Source organism: Melitaea cinxia, chromosome 13 (assembly GCF_905220565.1).
Source record: "Melitaea cinxia chromosome 13, ilMelCinx1.1, whole genome shotgun sequence".
In the NCBI taxonomy this organism is placed as follows: Eukaryota; Metazoa; Arthropoda; class Insecta; order Lepidoptera; family Nymphalidae; genus Melitaea; species Melitaea cinxia.
The window spans coordinates 9,417,066-9,440,043 of NC_059406.1; the positions used below are offsets into that span (position 1 = coordinate 9,417,066).

General features: G+C 39.7%; 2 protein-coding genes across 2 annotated transcripts; both read left to right on the forward strand.

Annotated features, from left to right (window-relative positions):
• Window positions 1-3,404: 3,404 nt before the first annotated feature.
• LOC123658884 lies at window positions 3,405-4,133 on the forward strand. The gene has a single exon (XM_045594175.1). The coding sequence runs from the start codon at window positions 3,405-3,407 to the stop codon at window positions 4,131-4,133; it is 729 nt and encodes a 242-aa protein (XP_045450131.1).
• Window positions 4,134-21,385: 17,252 nt separating this feature from the next.
• On the forward strand, window positions 21,386-22,423 carry LOC123658885. The gene has a single exon (XM_045594176.1). The coding sequence runs from the start codon at window positions 21,386-21,388 to the stop codon at window positions 22,421-22,423; it is 1,038 nt and encodes a 345-aa protein (XP_045450132.1).
• Window positions 22,424-22,978: the final 555 nt, after the last annotated feature.

Genomic DNA, 22,978 nt, shown 5'->3' on the forward strand with positions numbered 1-22,978 from the left:
TTATCATTATCATCATCATTTCAGCCTATCACAGTCCACTGCTGGACATAGGCCTCCAAAAGTTCACACCAAAAATAGCGTGTGTGTTGCCCATAGTCACCATGCTGGGCAGGCGGGTTGGTGACCGCAGGGCTAGCCTTGTCGCACCGAAGATCCTGCTGCCCATCTTCAGCTTATGTATTTCAAATCAAGCGGTAGGATGGTTATTCCGTCATCGGTCGGCTTTTTAAGTTCCAAGGTGGTAATGGAACTGTGTTATCCCTTAGTCGCCTCTTACGACACCCACGGGAAGAGGGGGACACACACACACAAAAGCATTTACTTGTACTGAAGCAGTTACTCCTATTTTGATACAAACTGTTACGTAATAAATTTAGACTAGTATAGAAGCTTTCAGGTCCTATTTAAACTAATCAAGTGCAAAATCTATAAATAAAACTACTTATATAATCTATCTGGGCGATATGTACTCAGGCGCGGTAAACAGGGACTTTCAAAACAAAATGTAAAAAACGGTCGCGTAAATTCCGATTTCGCGGGAACAACATAATTATGTTGCTCCATTATTTCCTCTATATTCTAGTGAAAGTTCCATAAAAGTCGGTTCAGCCATTCCTAAGATTAGCCCGAACAAACAGAAACACATACAGACGAAAAATTTTAAAAGCGTTTATTTGTGATTTAGTATCGTGAATGACTATATGCATTTGAAAAAATATTTCGCAGTTATTTTGGAATCTCAGTCAGATACTTCAATTTTATTCATATATATGGATGCCAGTATATAAATTTACTAAAAAGCCCTCTGATATACCTACGTTGGTTTTATTTTTATTTGTATTTTACATTCAAATGAAAAGAATGCCTGAGCACAGAATTTATAATATTTGTATTTTTTAATTTAAAGTTTTACGTATTTGAGAAAAATAAACGATAACATTTTATAAAGTAAAATTGAAAAAGCTGAGCAGTAAACCAAATTAGTACAGAATAAAAAAAAATATACCATATACACGAATAAATAACACACAACTACTGTCTATTGATAGGTTTTATTAATAAAAAAAATAAATAAATAAAAAAACAAAAGGAGTATTTAATGTTCTTCTCAAGCATAGTATTTTTTTAGAATTTAGTATAAAGAATTTTGATACAAAAACTCATCAAAATAAAAAAAAAATAGCCATGCTTTGTATTGGAAACAAACTAAAAATCTGTTGCACAAAGTTAGAATTAAACATACAAATAGAATTACCTAAAAAAAAAAAGTTTTTGAAATGAAACTTTCAGAGTGGTGACATATGGTTTATATTTTTTGTATTCAATCCTAAATTGTACTTTCACAACAAGAAAATAATAACTATTTCTAACACGGCACATAGTTTCCCAACTCTAGCATATTACTTTATCTGTAATTTCGTCGTCCACTTACACACTTCACATCTGTGATACGGAAATTCCGAAGTATTTAATAATACTCGTGATCAACTGGGCTGTGCGTTATTGTCAAGAAGAACTCAAGCTTAGTTTGACATGAGCGAGAATTCAAATTAGACCTTGGTTTAATCCAGCTTAACATTCATATGCACTTATGCTCTACCATGATTAGTTAGTTAGTTTCTTATTGGTAACTAGCTGTGCCCCGCTATTTCAGATGCGTTAATACAAGGAATAATTGTGTTTGCTCACTAACGAAAAAAAAGCGACTTCACTTACATCAACAAGTAATACAACGTAGGGCTCTGGGCTGCAGTCGGTGCATGCCGACATAGCGGAGACGCTGAGGGAGACTCGGGCCGTACGCTCCTGGCTGGAGTATGAAACCGTGGAGCCTTTCCAGTAAATCCGCGACCTCCGGGAGGCTCAAATAGAGATAGAGGAGAGGACACGCAGTATACAGAAAATGTTGACATCCAGAGAACCGAGCGATGTGACTCCACAGACTGAAGGGAAAATCCAGGAGTCATTAAAAATGATGGGGAGCAAAATGATCTCATTCTCCGGTAGACTGGAACAGTTATCCAACGAGCTGGTTGAGACTAGAGCTTACCTAGCTGAGAAACTAGAAAACATCCCACTCGTCTCAGATGAACAACCTGACAAACTCAAGGATGACACGGACTTGGCAACACACTTACACACCATAATTGATAAAATAGACAAATTACAATGGTATACACATAAAGAACAAACATACACACAAAAGGACCTGACCCCTGCTTTGGAAACGTTAGACGAGAAAATCGAGATTCTGTCCTCTGAGCTACGCACTATGCGGGACGCGAACAAGACCACAGCGTCCCCCAAGAAACCGTCTTTTGAGACCGAGCTCGCGGTCCAAGAGGTTAAGATGACCCTCGACTCAATCAAAGAAGGGGTCACAAAGTTAGCTCCACTGACACCAACCAGTTACGCTCAGGCCGCCGCCAAACCTAAGAGCGACACCATCGAGCACAGACTGAATCACACCCTAATAATTGTATCCCGGAATCCTAAGGAAGCCAGCGAAAACGTCCTAAATAAAATAAGAACATCGCTGGACTTAAAGAAGTCCGGAGCAAGGGTGGAAAGAGTCAGGAAAGCGCGCGACCAAAAGGTTTTAGTGAGATGCGCGTCAAAAGAAGACATGAACAAGATCAGGGGCCAGGTTCTAAACAACAAAGAACTGACGGTCCGGGAGCCCTCTAATCAGAACCCTCTAGTTTGCTTAAGGGGTGTATTGTCGTGCTACTCCGACGAGGAGATAATTGACCACATTAAGGCCCAAAATGGCCATATCCTCGACGGAGTGGACAAGGCAGCGCTGAAAATGAAGGTGCGCTTCAGAAAACGTGCCCGAAACCCGCACGAGTGCCATCCTGTCCTGGAGCTCTCCCCCAAGGTCTGGAGGAGATTCACGGAGAAGGGGAAAATTTATGTAGGATTCGGACGATGCCAAGTCGATGACCAGTCCCCTCTCGTGCAATGCATGAAGTGCCTAGGTTACGGTCATACCAGGGCACTCTGCAAGCAGGAAAAAGATGTTTGCAGCTACTGCGGCGGCGAGCATACGGGGGGGAACTGTCCATCGAGGGCTAAGAACGAACAACCTAGATGCGTAAACTGCTCCAGGGCCAAAAGGGCAGGTGCTGACCTAGCTCACATTGCATACAGCACAGAGTGCCAGGAACGACAAAAATGGGACAACATAGCTAGATCGAGGGTCCAATATTGCTGAGGGTGACCCGGAGGCCAAAGTGGTGGCTCCCAACGAAGATGCGGAGAAAACAGGCTGCGCCATACGCTTTATATAGGTAAACCTGCAGCGCTCGAAACTGGCTACGGATGAGCTACGTCAGGTGGCCGCAGAAAGGAGAATATCTTTCGCCCTAGTCCAAGAACCGTACATCGGTAGAACGGGTGAAATGAGACAATACCCGGGTGCGAAAATCATCCAGTGCACCCTGGGCCGCCAGAAACCAGTTAAGGCAGCAATCGTCGTCTTCGGTGACAATGTGGAAGTCATTCACGACCCCCAGATCGTCACCGAAAACCTGGTAGCGGTCTTTGTAAAGGCCGGCAAGCTCGAGCTCGGGTTACTGTCCGTGTACTTTGAAGGGGACCAAGATATGGAAACCTATCTACAGCAGCTGAGAGCGGCAACCACAAAAATCTCCACTCACCATCTTATAGTGGCAGGTGACGTGAATGCCTGGAGTCACTGGTGGGGCAGCAGCTCCGAAAATCATCGAGGAGCACAATTCCACGGATTTATAACCGAGATGGACCTCCATATTCACAATGTAGGCAATATCCCTAGATTCGAGACCTATAGAGGCGGCAAGCTTTACTCGAGCTGCGTGGACGTAACTCTGACCAGTCAGTCCCTTCTTGCAGCAATGGAGAACTGGAGGGTGGAAAGAGATCTGATTACGTCTGATCACAACGCCATCACGTTCAATCTGCGTACCGAGGGACCTCTAAAACCTATAGAACCAATCTCGACTCGCAGATACAACACCAATAAGGCGAGATGGACAGATTTCACCACAAACTTGAAGTCCGAGCTTGCAGAAGAAAACATAACTCAGAGTTGTGTCTCTAAGGTCCTGAACAAAGAAGAACTGGAGGATATCATCAATAACTATGTCTAGGCGATCCATCGCACTTGCGAGAAAACTATCCCGAAGATAAAGCCGTGGAAAGGCGACCCCAGACCACCATGGTGGTCTGTTGAGCTTTACTCCCTGAAAAGGGAAGCAAAAAAATACAAACGTCGCATAAAAATGCTGCACCCAGCCGAAGGGCTTACGTTGTAGAAGAATACATACTGGCTAGGGATAAATACAAACTAGCGGCAAGCGAAGCAGCCACCCAAAGCTGGAAGGAGTTCTGTACGGCACAAGACCGTGAAAGCGTATGGGACGGTATTTACAGAGTCATCAGGAAAACCTCTCGCAGAAACGAAGACATGTTGCTAAGGAGCGAGGTCGGTGAAACACTTTCACCGGATCAATCAGCTGAACTCCTTGCAAACACGTTCTACCCGAAGGACTCTGTAACAACCGGAACTGCCTATCACAAACAGGTCAGAGAGGCCGTAGAATACAGAACTCCTGCGGAGCTACAAGATCTTTCGCATGATGATCCACCTTTTACAGCTGCCGAGTTGGAACAAGTTCTCTTGAACCAAAATCCAAAGAAAGCTCCAGGTCCGGATGGGCTAACATCTGACGTATGCAGGGTAGCAAAAAACTATATGTGGGGTTGTTGTTAGCATTGGTGAATAAATGTCTATCGCTGTCTCACTTCCCCAAGCAGTGGTCGGGGGTATTATACATTAAAAAAATACCTACTGTATTTTTTTTGTTGTTCTCCTTTCTTTGAAGTCGGTTAAAAAGAGGAGGTTCTCAATTTGACTGTATTTTAACCTCACAGTTTTCTACTGGGTGTACCGATTTTGATGATTCTTTTCTATTAATCAAAAATCTAATGTCAACGTAAATTAAGGCAGGTTCTTTCTTGTGCGAGCAAACACACTTATTCTTACATCTTCTTCATATATGCTATAATGTATATGGCTAGTATTATCTACTCTATGACTCACAGCGAAGCAATAACCACAAGTATCAAACAATGTGAAAAATACTGACACTGACAAAAATGTTTTCAAAATAAAAAACCTTTTTAACAGAAAAAAAATCTATACTTGTGTGACCCAAATATTACGTTATACGAAAAAGTGATAACACAAAAGGTCCAATAGATCATGCTTCACCTTCGTCGCTACTTAGTAAGTGTCTTTGAGTAACTCTAGAAATTTTCTTGTCACGTTCGTTCTATCGATCACGGAGTAATGTAATCAAAACTTGTTTACTTATAAATCCACCTAATTAAAATTACGTCAGTGCAGCTTGTTTTCTTTTGTATTTAAGACTTGCAATTTTTGAAGTTATACTTCTTTTGGGGCGCTAGGTAAAAATGATGAGAGTAAATTTTTGCGATGCGCGCACACATCGTCACAAAAAAACCGACATTCTGAAGTAAGCTAGTCAACGAAGAAGAAGTTAGCAACGTGAAGCTAGCTAGCCAATGAAGTATAACTTCTGACGTGCGCACATAAGTATATACATTCTTTTTTAAACCTTTTTTATTAAGCAGTAAATAAATATACATGAAAATAACCGAAGTAATAAATTATTCTTGTTTTGTTTCAGTTACTCGTAAAACTTAAAAATATGCTAAAACTATATTTAAACATTCGTTAGAATGATAAACTTCATGATAGAAATTAAATTGTCTACGACTGCTTTATTAAATATCAAGAACAGTTTAACGGTAAAAATAAATGTCTTTACAAGGGTTGTTGGCTTATTACTACCCACCTTGAACTAGAAAACATTTTTTATACATATTTACCGTTTGATACTCATTCGTGATTGCACACTTCCTATCTTTCATGGGAATTGTACAGAGCGGCGGGTTAAAAAAGATGCAGTGAATTACATTTTGTAGACTGTGCGGCCTAGAAAGAACAAAAAAAAAAAAATAGATTCGCCCTTTATTAATATCGATGGAGAATGCCAACTAGAACAAAAAATCAAATATTTTTAATGTCAGCAAAAGTCGTATGTTACATTTATATAAATAGTATATACAATGAAGGTACGGTTACGATATCATGTGCAAGCTTCTACCATTTCTGAATTTTATTAAATTTACTCAAAGCGGAAAAAACTGTACAGATTCACACGTATAAATAAGGAAATTTCATCAGACAGTATGCCTCCGATTTGCATAAAGCTTTTCAGGGGCCGTATCCGCGTCGGTTCATTTTGTTTCTCACTTGATTTTATTCTTCAATTATTGTAAACTGTTTATTCGATTCATTCGTACGTAAAATGGAATAAATTACTATGACAATTACAACGAACTCATATTTATGTACTTATAATACAAAATTAAATTTCATATGATGTAATGAATGTGAACAGGCAGGTTTTACACACGCTAGTGCAATAGTAGCAGGAATTCTAATAATAATTTCAAGGTATTTTAATTAAAATAAAATTATAAAAGTAATATTAAATGTCACGGGTTTTAAAATAGTTATTAAAATATTTCGTTCGCAGTATTAACTATTTAAAATATTAATAAGATACCGCCAACGAACAAAGGCTCTGGTGTAACAACCGCTCCGGTGTAGTGGTTGGCTAAAATTTGCGGGTTTGATTCCCGCTCGGGTTAGATATTTGTATTTGTACAAATATGTCTGTCCTTGTGTGTCTGATCCAGCGTGCCTCGGAGAGCACGTTAAGCCGTCAGTCCCGGTTGTCATCATAAATACCTGAAAGAGATCGTTACTCATTGTAGGGAATATCCGGCAGTGGAGCAGCGTGATGGATTAAACTCTAATTCTTCTTCTATATGAAGAAAGAGGCTGCTGGGCAGCAGTGGGATGTTACAGCCCGAATGTAATTAGATACCAGCATGTTTAATAGTATGGTTCTAAATAACCAATTAAAACATTTGATTTAATGGCAAATTCTTATCACAAACAAAGTTTTATGATTATGAAAAATCATTTGTATGATATATCGCATAACGACAAATAGGAAATTGTTTGTCTGCAACTGTAAACAGATAAATTAGTACGTATCTCTACGAAGCTTCTGAAACAATTTAAAACAACAAAGTATTCGTTTTGGTATCCGTTACAATCTTCAAACAATATGTGCCAGATTGAGGACACTTAAGATCATGATATGAATATTAATTTCTGCTTTATCAGATTTAAGCCCCAGATGTGAGTGATGTGGGCCATGATGAACGTTATAATTTGCACATCCGCTGTCCGTAATCACTCAGTAAAGTTTGAATTTTGACTTGCCAAGCTATACATCAAATTCTCAAGAAATTGTTTCAAAGGAACATAGAAATATAATTAATTGTTCTCGATGATTTATAATTATGCGGTTACATGTATGGTAGTATGATGTTTAACAGTTTCCGATGTCTTCTAATTGGTTTTTCGATTTCGAATCGTCAGTGTCTTAGATCTTCTTAATCTGGATTTAAGGCTACGTGGTCATCGCCTTTTGTTTAGCATAATTTGGTTAAATCATCTGCTTACACGGTTGGTGAGTAGATACCATATTCTGGGAGAGCGCACTTTGTGGTGTCGTGTACAATTCCAATAACATACAACTACCAGTTCTTCAAACTGTATATCCCGTACAAAGACATTTCATTTTTGCGAAACAATGAAAGGTCTCTTGGTTACTTAGATTTTTCTATGAAACCCCATCTTGTAGCATAAATCAATTTAGACTAGCCCTTTGGTGCAGTTTATTGCTTTTACTTCTGCTTTGTGCTCCGCGGGTTACCGGTGCAATTCCTACTTGAGTTATATAATTTCTAGGTATATTTAAAAAAATAGCTAGTAGTCGGATGTTACCTATAACATAAACATTAAGTTGACGTTGAAGACCGTGTGTTAAAGTAATAAGATATCTAATACTATTAAACGAGCAATTCTTGTATATATATATATATATATATATATATATATATATATATATATATATAATCTAAATCTCGGAAACGGCTCCAACGATTTTCATGAAGTTTAGTATGCATGGGACTTCGTGGGAGATAAATAAATATAGCTAGGCGATTTTTAGAAAATGTCATTTTATCCCAGTTTTTAGACAATGAAAAAATGGCCAAAATATCGTTAGAGTACGAAGGTAAATTTTGCATTTGTCAATAAAGTTGCAATAGCTCAGCTCGGCCATAATCGGCCGGTCGCGGTTGACCGAAAAGACCACGGTTCAAATCCTCAGATTTCCAGATCGATAATTATTTTTCTTTCTTTTTCCTAATTGCGCTCGTTAGTTTTTATTTAAATACCCAGTTCTTATTTTTTATTATTATGTCGGTAAAATCGAAAAATATTATCCATATATTATCATTATTACTTTTTAATTATTTTTTTATTTTTGATTATTTATATTTATATATATTATTAACGACAATTATAATTATATTATAAAAAATATAATTATTATTGTCAGTAACAAAAAATATTATTCATATTTTATAAATATGTAATTCGTATTTAAATATGATTCCCAAAAAACATGATTTACTAAAAATATCGAGCTAAGCTCGGTCACCCAGGTGCTTTATATTTAATCGTTGAAATATACTGAGCAAAATTCTTTTTATCGCCACAGAGGCTAGTAACGTTTGAACAAAGAAAGTCTTTAACCTTTTTAAAATTTAAATATACAATATGCGTGAAATAAAGACAAGATTAACGTTTTATAATTTTTTTCTGATATATGCAACGCTTCAGCCTGTAATATCCCACTTCTGGGCATAGGCCTCTTTCCCCATGTAGGAGAAGGATCAGATCTTAATCCGCCACGCTGCTCCAATGCGGGTTGGCGGATATATTCCCTACTATGAGTAACGATCGCTATCAGGTGTACACGATAACAACCGGAACCGACGGCTTAACGCGCTCTCCGAGGCACTGTGGGGACACCCACAAGGACTGCACAAACACCCAGACCACAGCAAAAACCCCCTGATAGCCAATACAAATGTTTGTCATGTGCGGGGATCGAACCCGCAACCGCCAGCGCAACAGGTACAATCCATGGCTGTAACCGTTGCGCCAACGCGGCGTCTGATATATGCAAAACATGACATAAATATTTTTTTCATTGTTAGCCTTTTTTTAAAATCATAATTATACATAGCTAATATTTTCAAAACAGTTTCGTTTTTACTTTTGTAGTCCCATCTTCAAAAATAAAATATTTGTAAGTTATTAAGATTATGAAAAAAATACTAAATATTACTCCAAGGAATTTCAAAACCAATTTTGCTGTAAATAAAATGGCAGTTAAATTTTCTAATAGTTAAATATCACTATATTTATCTCAAACAGGAACATAAGTTTAATTTTTTTTTTGTTTTGTAATATTGTGACTTTTAACTCCGCCGTTGCCGGTCCCAAGCCCGGATGTGAAAGGAGGAGGGTTCGTGAGAAGAACCACTCACTGGTAAAAACCAGCGGTTTAGGCTACCAGAAGCCTTAGGTCTCCCTAAAAAGACTGGCCCTGTGAGCACGGTTGCAAAGATGGCAGCCCCGTCACCGTGATCGGGATGCTGTGGGCTAATCACCTGCACATTCTTAAAGTAACAGATTATGAAACCCTCAAAGAGAAAGAAAGACCGATCCCCCTTATTACCGATGACCTTTAGCGCGAAATTACGGACACGGATTGGATGTTGGAATGTCAGAACCATGACTCAACCTGAAAGGCTTCCGCAGGTAGCCAAAATCATGCGGGACTACAGCATTCATATCCTAGGATTAAGCGAAACGAGATGGAACGGATTTGGTGAAATAACATCTGATTTTGACTCGACCCTTCTGTACAGTGGAAAAGAGGATGAGAACGCAACTCGGGAGTACGGCGTGGGGCTGCTCCTAAGCCGTAGCGCGAAGAACAGCCTTCTGTCCTGGAATCCGATATCGGAACGAATCATCACAGCTCGGTTCTCATCTAGAGTCAGAAAAATCACTGTGATCCAATGTTACGCCCCAACTAACTCGGCATTGCCGGATGAAAAGGAGAGTTTTTACGAGCAGCTGGAGTCGACCTTGAAGAGCACAAAGAAGCAGGATATAGTAATCCTGATGGGAGACCTGAATGCCAAGATGGGCTCAGACAACGAGGACCGAGAGCATTACATGGGACGCGAAGGGGCCGCCGGAGTAATAAACGAAAACGGAGAACTCTTCGGCGACCTGTGCTCTGCACACGATCTGGTGATCGGAGGAACCCTGTTCAAGCACAAGGAGTGCCAAAAAATCACCTGGATTTCTCCTGATGGTGTGACCCGAAACCAGATCGATCATATTGCGATAAGCAGAGCATGGAGAACATCGCTACTCGATGTTAGGAACCGTCGCGGCGCGGATGCGGATAGCGATCACCATCTTATTGTTGCTGATGTACGTCTCAGGATGGCAGCAGCTCGACGTAAGGTTGAGAAGGCATCCAAAAAGTTCAATTTGTAGATCCTGAGGAGCGAAGAGGGAAGAAAGGAGTTTAGTATTTGCCTTCGCAACCAATTTGAACTTTTGAAAGACCTGGAAGACGAGGACATGGACGAAGCTTGGGAGCGTATGCGTACTGCCTTCACTAAAGCCGGCGAAAAAGCCCTAGGCTATAAACACTCCAAACAAGAACCTTGGATGTCCCAGGAGCTGTGGTCTGCAATAGAGAAAAGGCAGAGTATAAAGCTAGACCTGCTGGCCGCTAATAACTTTACCACCAAAAAGACCCTCGATGAAGAATACGCAGCCATACGTCTCCAAATTCGTAAATTGGCTAGACGCGACATACGACGCGCCGCCGACGAGCTAGCCGACCGGGCCAACGCAGCAGCCAAGGTATCAAACATGAGGGAGTTGTACGACGTCACTAAGCGTTTGTGCAACAAGTCACGTCCCTCCAAAAAGCCGCTGAAGGACGCCACGGGACAGCTGCTTTGTACTACAGAGGAGTAACTTAAACGATGGACCGAGCACTTCTCCAAGCTATGGACCCAATGCCAAACTCAACCGACGACTGTTCCGAACAGCCCAGGACCACTCCTGAATCTGCCAACGACTCCACCTACATACGCAGAAGTAGTCGCTGCCATCAAACAGCTCAAGGCAGGAAAGGCGCCAGGAGTGGACAACATCAACGTGGAGCTCTTTAAGGCGGACCCGGCTAGGTCAGCCGAGATACTCTGTCCCCTCTTGCAGCGCGTTTGGGAGACGGAGCGTGTCCCCTGTGAATGGAAGCAAGGTTTGCTCGTGAAGGTACCGAAGAAAGGTGACTTGTCAGTCAGCGATAACTGGAGAGGCATAACACTCTTACCAACTGCTACTAAAGTACTGGCAAAAGTACTTCTCAACCGTATGGCCCCAGAGATTGTGAAAACACTTCGGGAGGAGCAGGCTGGGTTCCGTTCTGGGCGTTCATGCACTGACCACACGAACACCTTGCGCGTACTCATCGAATCGTGCGTGGAGTGGCGAGCCGAACTTTTCCTGGCTTTCGTCGACTTCGAAAAAGCCTTCGACTCCGTGAAGTGGAGCGCACTGTGGTCCAGCCTCAGTCGAAGAGGAATACCGAGCAAGTATATAGGTATAATCCAGTCCCTATATAATGGCAGTACTTGCAGAGTAGTGCACGACCAAGCCCTAGGGGAACCAATTTCGATGACTGCAGGAGTCAAACAGGGCTGCCTCCTGTCGCCGCTGCTCTTCGTCATCCTGCTCGACGACGTCATGCGGAAGGTAACCGAGACACCTAGAGGCATCGCATGGAGCGATGGCTCGCACCTGGAGGACCTCGAGTACGCGGACGACATAGTGTTGATCTCGTCTTCACTGCCCGATCTACAAATGAAGCTGAACTCATTACGAGAGGTAGCTCAAGATAAGGGGCTACGAATCAATACTGGGAAGACCGTCGAAATGCGTGTTCAGTCATGCGACAATCGCTCCATCACACTCAACGGTGCACCACTGGAAACTGTCACGAAATTTGTATATCTCGGCAGCACCGTGACCAACAGCGGGGGCTCTGATGACGACGTCGACGCGCGAATCAAAAAAGCGAAAGCCACCTTTGCCCAATTAAAACCGGTCTGGGATTCGAACGTGCTCACCCGGCGGATCAAGATTTCCCTTTTCGATTCCTTAGTGAAGTCTGTCTTGCTCTTCGGCTGCGAGACATGGAAAGAGACAAAGGGTCTGACGCACAAGCTACAAGTGTTCGTCAACAAATGCCTTAGGTTCATCCTGCGCAGATTCTGGCCGAACACTATCAGCAACGAGGATCTTTGGAATCGATGCCACCAAATCCCGATCAAGCAAGAAATTGCTCAGCGGAAGTGGAAGTGGATAGGACACACCCTCCGAAGACCAGAGGACAGCGCCGCCAGGGTCGCGTTCACGTGGAGGCCGCGCGGGAGTAGGAGACGGGGCCGGCCGGCGCACACGTGGCAGCGGACTATCGACGCCGAGCTGCGAGCGGCCGGGCTTAGTTGGAGGGACGTGGAGCGAGAGGCACAGGACAGGAGCGGATGGAGACGTCTCACGAGGGCCCTTTGTACCACTGGGGTACCTTAGGACAGCATCATCATCATCATCATCATCATCAATATTGTGACTTAACTTATATAACTTAATTAATAACGTTAATTCGATACAGAAATTTATAAAAAAAGCTTTTACGACTTCAAAGTCCAAAATTACAATAAAATATTACTGGAAAACTCCTGCGCGATTCAGTACCTCTTGTTTTGAGCGTCGGAACAATGGGAGAAAAGTATTTATTTAGTTACCCATACATATACAGAAATTCGAAAATATACAAAAAATGCTTTTTTTGAGTGAAACTGTATTATTCTGAAAGGTTTCATCAAACACTTTTTCATCTTTGTTCTATGAATCAACTTCTTTGGTATTTTTCTTTTTTTTTATACCTTATTACTTTTGTCAAAACAAACAAGGTCTTATTTGTAGCGTATTTGTGCTTTGAAGACATATTTAAAACATATTTTTGATTAAAACATTAAAATATTTGAACAATGAGCATGGCTATGACGTTAACTAACTTTTGCATTAACGGTATTCTTAATTTGATCCTTCTTTATGATAAGCTTGAGTATTTGGTAGAAACATCTTAAGATATTAGGTAGATATAGCGATTAATGTCTTAAAAATATTTTACAAATCATAAAAAAAATTTGATAAATAACGTTATCTTTTCTACATTCTACATAATTTAAGTATTTTTTTAATTTCATATTTTCTTTTTATCATGATGATTAAAATGTTATTTTCAATTATTATCTTTTATGTATGTAGTGACATATCTTTAAATTATTTTATAAAATTAAAAATAATTAAAATATCATTTATTTTGTATTCAATATTATATATTTTTGTTCAATAAATAAATTATTTATTTTAAATTAATACATGTACGAGAACATTGTTCAAAATTTCCGTGAAAATTACGGTTATTAATAAAAACCTTCGTTAATTGTGCTTTTAAAATATGTATAAGCAGTTTCGTACATAATTATACTCTTTTGTATTAAGCTTTACAATTTATTGGGTATTTGTGAAAAAGCTGTATTTTCATATTCCTGTATTACGTGTAATTTTACCTGTTTTAAATAATATCTAAATACGTACACTAATGAGTGTAATGTTAATAGAATTCATATTTTCGCCATTTTTGCTATAAATCAACTCCGTTTTATTTACGCATTGCACGCATAGGTACTTACTTTTTTTATAATATGTTTATTACTGTTTATGGAGGGCTTCTTCGTGGCTTATCGCGCCTCACATAATTTGAAAGGTTTTGGATTTTGTTCATATTAACACTTGGATCTTGGCTGTTGTAAAGGAAACTATCAAAACTTATAAACTGATACTATATATAAGTGTAGCGCATTAAGTACCAATCCTACATATATATATATATATACATATATATATATATACATATATATATATATATATATATATATATATATGTAAATAGCCTTGGACCCTCTAAAGTACCTACTGGAATTCAATTTACTTCAAGTACTATCTAATGGTTTTCATTTTACATGCTTAATAATAAATCCATCAATATCATATTTAGGCTTCCATTAAAAAGCTAAGTCGTCATAAAATCTAAAATTAACTCTGAAAAAACTAAAACATAGAGAAAAGAGCGAAATTAAGTGGTCAGTGGTTGCAGATAAGCGAAACGGCTTTCGGGCGCTGCGGCCTCATAAAAGTCAACGTATGCTTTTAATTTGAATTTAAAAATAAGTTGGTCGTGTGACGTTGAGTTAACACATTACATTGGAAAATAATACTTGCATCTGACGTTATGTAAATGTATATTGCAATATCTTTTTTCTTAGACCAAACACTATTACAAATTCAATTAATTCTTACTTAAGTACACTGCAATGTTATGTGTTATACTATTCCGACGCTTGGCACTTTGTAATATAATACAAGCACACATTTAATGTAAATTTAATGTGCTGTGTGGCTACGGCACTAAAGAATTTAGCAACCCCCTCTCTTCTCGTGGGTGTCGTAAGAGGCGACCTAGGGGTAACAAGGTTCCACAACTACCTTGGAACTGAAGAAGCCTACCGATGGCGGGATAACCATCCAACTGCTGGCTTTGAAATACACAGGCCGAAGACGGGCAGCAGCGTCTTCGGTGCGACAAAGCCAGTACTGCGGTCACCAACCCACCTGCCCAGCGTGGTGACTATGGGCAAAACACATGAGTTCACGTTATTTTTGGCGTAAACTTGTGGAGGCCTATGTCCAGCAGTGGACTGTATAGGCTGTTATGATGATGATGATTATGATGACACATTTAATTATGTATTTAGTATATATATTACACTAGCTGTACCCGCGACTTCGTCAGCGTGGAATTAAAAAAATATCGTTTAGTTCGCAGAGTTACAAAATGAATAAATTTCTAAAATAAAATTAGCCTAAGTTACTTCTTACTACACCTGGCAGTGAAAGTCCCGTCAAAATCAGCCCAGCCGTTTCAGAGATTATCCGGAACTAACAGACAGAGAGACAAAAATTGTAAAAAATGTTATTTTGGTATTTGTGCCGTACCTATATACATACATATGGTTATTTTAATATTATAAACTGACACTCCAATTTTGTTTGTTTGTATAGATTGCATATACGAATACTATCAAATCGATAATAATTTTAAAGTTACTTTTAGGGTATTGCTCTAATAACTATAATCTTTTTATAGTGTTATAAATTACCAAATTTATATTCATGCAGATATGATTTAAAATAAAATGATTAAAGTGTGATTCTACGAAATATACTTCATATAACCTTTATAATTAGTGTGCGGAAGTAAGGATCATGAAACGTTTATGTGTTATATGAGAAAACGCCATTAGGCGGCTATTTAGCTGTTTTCGATAATTTTCGCATGTGTATGCAGTCTTTGTACTGGACGTTAAAATACCCTTGTCACGTTTCTTTGTTCTTGTATCCACTGGGGATCGCTGGTCTTTAAATTAACTTTAAATCTACAACACATGGTGATTTCGAGATCTTTAGGTTTTTAGGTTAGGTCCAAAGAGTATTAATGAAACCATATTACTCGCCTTCGCTTGTTGTCCGGATATCTCTGACATTTATAAAACTTAGACACTCGACAAAAATACGAAAAAATAAAAAATAATTAAAGTTTCAACTTAAATAAATACTCCATATAAGGTTAACACAAATTATGTGCTTATGTACTTGTAGCTCTATTTAATAATACATACATACGTAGATATAATCACGCCTCTTCCCCTTGGGGTAGGCAGAAACCACTTCTTTCAACTTGCTACGATCCTTACATACTTGTTTCGCTTCGTCCACTTTCATTATTCCCTTCATACATGCTCTTCGGTTTAGGATACTCTTGACCTGGCGTTTTTTCAAGACGTCCCTTATTTGATTCCGAAACGTCCGCCTAGGTCTACCCCTTCCAACCCTTCCATTCACACTCGCCTTATACACTTTTTTCGTCAATCGTTTTTCACTCATTCTCTCGACATGGCCAAACCATCTGAGCATACCTTTCTCAATTTTTGTCACTACATCTTCTTTCACCACAACGTTTCCTTATCGCACTATTCCTTATTTTATCACTCAGTTTAACTCCTATCATACTTCTTAACGCTCTCTTCTCAACTGCATTTATTCTGCTTTCATGATTCTTCTGCCAAACCCAACCTTCACTTCTGGAGATGAGTGTCGGAACCAACACCCTCTCATGCACAGCCAAACGAGCCTTGTCCATGTTGCTGAATTTCGTTCCAAGCTCAAGTGGCTTCCTATATTATGCCTTCGCCGGAACCTACATAATATGATTTCTCTGTTATACTGTGTGCTATTTAATCCAAATTCTCCTTCTTATTTAAATCTCGGCGCAGCTTCAGAATTAAGCATCCCGAAGACTTATGCTGGAGCTACCCGTACATAAGTCCAAGTACTTTAGTCAGTATTTACTGTTCAGGCTATTAAATTATGGAATAGTCTGCCCTTACACATAAGGGAGGCTAAATCACTGTAGACTTTTAAAAAACACGTTAAGGATTATTATCTTAAGATGGAGATAATTTAGTGTAATATGGTGCAATTACTTTTCTTTCTATAATTTATGTATATTTGTGTTTTGTTGATAAGGATGTGTAAATGAGAAGATATAATAATAATAATTAGATAAATTACATTGAACTAAAAAAACCTTAAGTAAACCACTAGCTGTGCCCGCGGCTTCGCCTGCGTTGAAATCAGTGTGTCACAGAGTTTTTCCGGCAAACTTCCAGTGAAACTCTCATCAAAATCGACTTAGCCGTTCTGTAAACCTTCCCCTTGAAGCCTTCTCTTCATTGGTGAACCCGCATGAAAATCCGTTCAGTAGATTTTGAGGTTAGGGTCAGTCAGTCAGTTCAGCCTATTGTAGTCCACGGCTGGACAAAGGCCTCCCCAAGTTCGCGCCAGAAATCCCGGTTTTCCGGAATCCTCATCCAGCCTACACTGGCAATCTTACGTAGATCGTCGGTCCAACGGGCTGGAGGACGTCCCACACTCCGTTTGCCAAGGCGTGGTCTCCACTCCAGGACCCGTCTGCTCCAACGGCCAACGGTCCTGCGACAAAGATGACCAGCCCACTGCCACTTCAACTTGCTAATTCTGTGGGCTATGTCAGTTACTTTCGTTCTCTCGCGGATAGTCTCATTTCTAATCCTATCTTTGAGAGAAACCCCAAGCATAGCCCGTTCCATTGCACGTTGAGCGACTTCAAACTTGTGGACCAGTCTCTTCGTCAGTGTCCACGTCTCGGCTCCGTACGTTAACACATGCAGGACGCATTGCTCGAAGACTTTTGTCTTTAAGCATTGCGGAATCTTCGAAGTGAAAACTCCACGAAGCCTGCCAAATGCCGCCCAGCCCAACCGAATCCTCCTATCGGCCTCCTTCTCAAAGTTGTTGCGGCCTAGTTGGATAGTATTGGCCTAGGTAAATATAATCCTGAACAACTTCGAGAAGGGTACCTTCGACCGATACCTGTCTCGGTTGATGACTTGGTTGTTAAACATAACTTTCGTTTTATCCAAGTTCATACAGAGACCGACACGCTGGGAGGACTCGTTTAGGCCGGCCAGCATTTGGCCTAACTCATCCAACGTCTCCGCAAAGATGACAATATCGTCGGCGAAACGAAGGTAAGAGATGAATTCACCGTTGACGTTGATGCCTCGTTCCCCCCAATACAAGGTCCTAAAGACATCCTCCAGCGCAGTGGTAAACAGTTTCGGTGATATTACATCTCCCTGTCTTACCCCACGCCGGAGGGAAATGGGTCTTGTTCTCTGGTCCTTGACATAAACGGTCATCGTCGCCGCGTCGTACATATATTTCAGTGCCTTGATATATCGCCAGTCGACATGACATCTCTGCAGAGAGTCCAGAATAGCCCAGGTCTCGACAGAGTCGAAGAACAGTTTTGAGGACTTTGTTTTATAATACACTAACTGTTGCCCGCGACTACGTCCGCGTGGTTATGAAGACATGCATTACTATTAAGATATTTAACGCAAATTATTTTTTATTTCAGTCACTTGAAATACTTATCACACTGAGTAACTTTTTAAAGGCACAATATAGTATAATTTAATAGTTATTTTTATAAAATACACACCTTTATAAAATATACACCACATTTTTAGTTTTATTTTCAGACTGCAGTATAAATAACCTATCAGGCGAACTTATAGCTGCTGTATATGTTTCATACAAACTATCAACCCCAATTAAAACCCCTTAGCGGTGGAATATCGCAAAATCCGTTCTTAGCGGACGTCTACTAACTATAGTCTACCTCCCTGCCAAATTTTATCTTTGTCCATCCTGGGCGGATGGACCATCCAGCGGTTTTTGAGTTGTCGTAATGATTTAGTCAGTGACCTTTCTCTTTTATATATATAGATTACGATGCATTATTTGGACACCTCCTCACCATCAATAGAGCATACATTTTAAATTTTTAAGTCTTTTACTTCAAAAACATAGGATTTTCATACAAACTTCCAACCTCCGTTTTATCAACCTACAACAACCTTGAGTCAACCTACCATCCCACGTTTTAACCCCAAAAGGGAGTTGATTTCTAAAGATACATTATTTGGATACCTTCTCGCCATCTATAGAGCATACATTTTAAATTTCAAGTCTCTTACTTCAAAAACATAGGACTTTCATACAAACTTCCAAACCCCGTTTTATCCCCTTAGGGGTCGAGTTTCGTAAAATCCGTTCTTAGCGGATGTGTACGTCGTATAAGGTACGTTGTAGTTTCGGAGATTTCGTGATGAGTGAGTGACCTTTCGCTTTTATATATATACACAAAATTAATTATATTTTCGCAAAATTTCCAGTGTCACTTTACCGGCCTTCCTATCTTCTGTCCATAGTTCGGCAAATCTCATAAGTAAAATTTTAAGGGTATCCCCTTCAAACTTTGAGATTGCTGGCTGGAAGAAGCTGGAAACGCTTTCGTAATTGCATGCCCAGGTCAAAATTTTCCAGATTCTCCGAATTCACAGAGGAGCTGGGACGACATAAACTGCAAATTGACTTATGACAATCTGTACAATTTTATTTTTGTGTTACCCACACATTAGGAATTCTAAACATTTTTGAATATCATATCAACAATTGACCGCTCCAGCGGGGTTCGGACCCGCGTCTCCGACTGACCGTGTCGGCGCTCTAGCCAATTAAGCTATGGAACGATGCACCCACTAGAGCGAAATCTTTGATATGATGATTTTTATTTTCGGTTTAAGCGAACCGTGGCGCCGTCTATAGTGAGTACTTTACAGAGACCCGTAACTATTCAAAGTTTCATATTACAATGAAAATCTTTGACAGAAGACGACACCATGCTATTTTTAATATGTACAATTTTATTTTTGTGTTACCCACACATTAGGAATTCTAAACATTTTTGAATATCATATCAAAAATTGAGTCGGAGACGCGGGTTCGAACCCCGCTGGAGCGGTCAATTTTTGATATGATATTCAAAAATGTTTATGACAATCTTTTAAGCTGTAGTACCGGTTCGGCGCGTGCTAGGCTTTTGGCCGTGGGTACGCATGAGGCAGGCTACTGCCTACTTCACGCGTACCCTTCGTAAAATGCAGAAAAATTTCTTGAGCCTGACACGCTCCGAATCGCAACCTGTCTACGGCTTGGGGTCCCGCTCATAAATGTCCCTATGGCAGTGATGTCGACAAGCTTGGACATCACAGTCTGTCATGCCTAAAAAGTGCAGGCCGCTTCTCGAGACATGCCGTACTTAACGATATCATACGCCGGTCCCTTGCTACCGTCAACGTGCCAAGTCTATTTGAGCCGACTGGTATTGCAAGAGACGATGGCAAAAGACCAGATAGTATGAGTTTGATTCCATGGAATATGGGCCGGGTGCTGGTATGGGATGCAACCTTTTCAGACACGCTGGCTCCTTCTCATCTACATGGAACCAACAACAGAGCTGGTGTTGCTTGTGAAGCGGCTGAAAAAACAAAAGCAGACAAATACAGTGGTCTAGGCTCCGAATATGATTTTATCCCATTCGGTGTCGAGACCCTTGGTCCATGGGGTCCTAGCACTATAAAACTTTTTAAGGAAATAGCAAAAAGGTTATTCGACGTCACAGGAGACCGAAGAGCTGGCAGCTACTTCGGACAAAGAATTAGTCTAGCTAATCAAAGGGAGAACGCTGCTAGTATCTTCGGAACCTTGCCTAAAGGGACTCATTTTAATAATATTTTTTAGTTATTATATTATGTATATATATTAATTAAGTATTTTATCTAATTATTATTATTATATCTTCTCATTTATACATCTTTATTAACGTTTTTCCTTTCCTATTTTTGTAATTTAACGCTTTTTATTTACGGAACCAGAATAGTTTGCATGTCATTGTGCAGATAATTTAATGGAGAATAATTCTGTAATCATCAAAAATTGATTTGTGTTTTTATCATTTCATTTAATTGTTATCTTCAATTTACGTTATTGCTCACATACTTTATTAGTTTATGATAGAATATATATTATATTTTTATTCTTCTTTTTATTTATTTATGTATTTTTTATGATAATACTAATAATAATAATAAATTCTTTATTTTATTTTAAGTAATAGAATGTAGACATTTGTATGTAAGTTTATTATACATCTACATCATTTACCCAATTTAGATTCATTTCAAAAATTTCATTGAGAATCGCTTAAAAAAGTTTATAAAGTGCCATAATAAAGACAGATCTCCAAGTGAGAGTGTTATCCGTGTACATAAACGGTGAATTCAAACACATTGAGTGTGATACTTAAAACGTCGGAATAAACTTCTCACCGTGTTATTTCCTAAAAGAACGATAAACAATCATAGTCACAGTCACTGTATACACCAAGAGTGGTGAGTTGAACAGTAAATAATTCTGTACAATCAATTATATTCTGATAAATAGGACTGTATTGGCCGCAAACATTTTTTTTTACAAATACCCTCGACTGCGTGATATTCATATAGTGACAAAGCGCCTGCAAAATAAATTTAGCAATTACGCGTGATAGCTTTTATTGCTTTTTTGTTGTCACCGTGAATGTATATGATTTTCGCGATACATTGTTTTACTCCATTTTGATCCTCAGCACACAATTTACATCAATAATCGACAATGCCTATCACTAAGCATATTTGGGGATGCTGTGAGGATAATAACGATTCGGGTGACCATCTTGAATGTGTGGTATGCACGAAATCTTATCATTTGGATTGCTTGTCTACCGATGTAAACTTGAGAGATTCGCCTGATTGGGAGTGCCCATTGTGCATTACTCAGCGGCCAAAAAGCAACAACAATGATAACACCCCAGTGCGCTTTAATCCTAATGTCACAGTACGTGCTTCTAAGAGGCAGGCGCTGCAATCACCCCCATCAACAACACTATCAGCCAGTGATTTCCGAAACATGTTTCAAGAGTACACACTAAAAATATCTTCTAAAATCGATTCACTGTCTACATCTATTGGCGCCGAACTTAAGTCAGTGAAGGAAGAGATGTCGGATATGAGAAACTCTATGGACTTCATGAACGCTAAGTTTGAATCACTGCTTAAAGAACATGAAGAAACCAAGAAGGTCATGGTCGAACTACAAAAAGAAAATAGTGTGTTGCAGTCGAACGTTGGGGATCTTAATGCGCGTATTAATACCCTCGAACAAAACGCGCGATCTGCCAACGTTGAAATACAATGTGTGCCCGAACGAAAATCAGAAAATTTAGTCCATATGGTGACTCAACTGGGTGCAGTGGTCGGGTGTGCTGTCTCGCAGGAACAAATAGCACATTGTAGTCGTATCGCTAAAACAAAACCCAATAGTTCGAGACCGAAATCGGTTGTAGTTCAGTTCGCTAGCAGGAAAATTCGCGATGAGTTTCTAGCTGCGTCGATAAACTTCAACCGTGGAAAGCCAAAAGAAGAAAAGCTCAACAGCTCACACCTTGGCTTCAATGGCGAAAAAACTGCGATATACATCGTTGACCATCTGTCCCCCATGAATAAGACGCTACACGCTGCCGCCAGGTCGACTGCCAAAGAGAAGGGCTACAAACACGTATGGGTCAGAAATGGTCGTATTTTTATGAGAAAGACGGATGGCTCCGATTATATACTTGTACGCGATTTAGACTCATTGAATAACCTTAAATAGTTAACGATGCCATTGTTGTTATTTTGCATGAATCTGGCTATGTAATTTTAAAATTCAACTGTTTATCTGTATATTACCAAAATGTTCGAGGCTTACGTACTAAAACTAATATGTTCATACAAAGATTACTTTTGACCAACTATGATATTATTGTATTAACGGAAACTTGGCTTAATAGTAGCATATTGAATTGTGAGCTGTTTGGTGGGGGATACGTCGTTTACAGAAGAGATCGGGAAACAGCTGGCTTTAGTAGTAGCAGGGAGGGGGGAGGTGTATTGATCGCTGTAAATAATCGTATCGGTTCTAGAAGGTTACATGAATGGGAAAGTGATTGTGAGGATTTATGGGTACTAGTCAATGGTTCTGTTCCTTTGGCACTGTGTGCGGCGTATCTTCCGCCACCGGCAACCTTATCGATAGTAAAATGCTTTGTGGACAATTTCAACCGAATTTCTGACTTTTATAACTCGCAAATATGTATTTTTGGGGATTTTAACTTGTCAACTTTGAATTGGGCTTCTGTGGGCAATTTGTCGTACCATTTATCACCGC